At 56.4% G+C, this 202-nt stretch overlaps 1 protein-coding gene across 1 annotated transcript in view; it reads right to left on the reverse strand.

The window, feature by feature from the left end:
* LOC119593958 (cathepsin D-like) overlaps positions 1-202 on the reverse strand; it is a gene marked incomplete at its 3' end in the record, with an annotated part of 10,246 nt that overhangs the window by 5,633 nt on the left and 4,411 nt on the right. The window contains 1 exon segment of the mRNA XM_037942977.1: positions 69-191. Within this exon segment, the coding sequence (XP_037798905.1) occupies positions 69-191 (123 nt within the window).

Genomic DNA, 202 nt, shown 5'->3' on the forward strand with positions numbered 1-202 from the left:
AATCAAGATAATCCTACTCACCGCGCAGAAGGTCATCCATCGCCTCATTCACCAAACCGGCGACTCACCCATTCATCTCGACCTCCCAGAATCCAGCCTGGGTCACGTTCACCCACGTCAGATCACCCACGAAGTAGTTTTCGTCCCAGCCGCCCAGAGCCAGCTCGCCGCCCACTTCCTCGCTAGGGTCTCTGTGAAATTG

The sequence above is a fragment of the Penaeus monodon genome, chromosome 33, assembly GCF_015228065.2.
Source record: "Penaeus monodon isolate SGIC_2016 chromosome 33, NSTDA_Pmon_1, whole genome shotgun sequence".
Lineage (NCBI taxonomy): Eukaryota > Metazoa > Arthropoda > Malacostraca > Decapoda > Penaeidae > Penaeus > Penaeus monodon.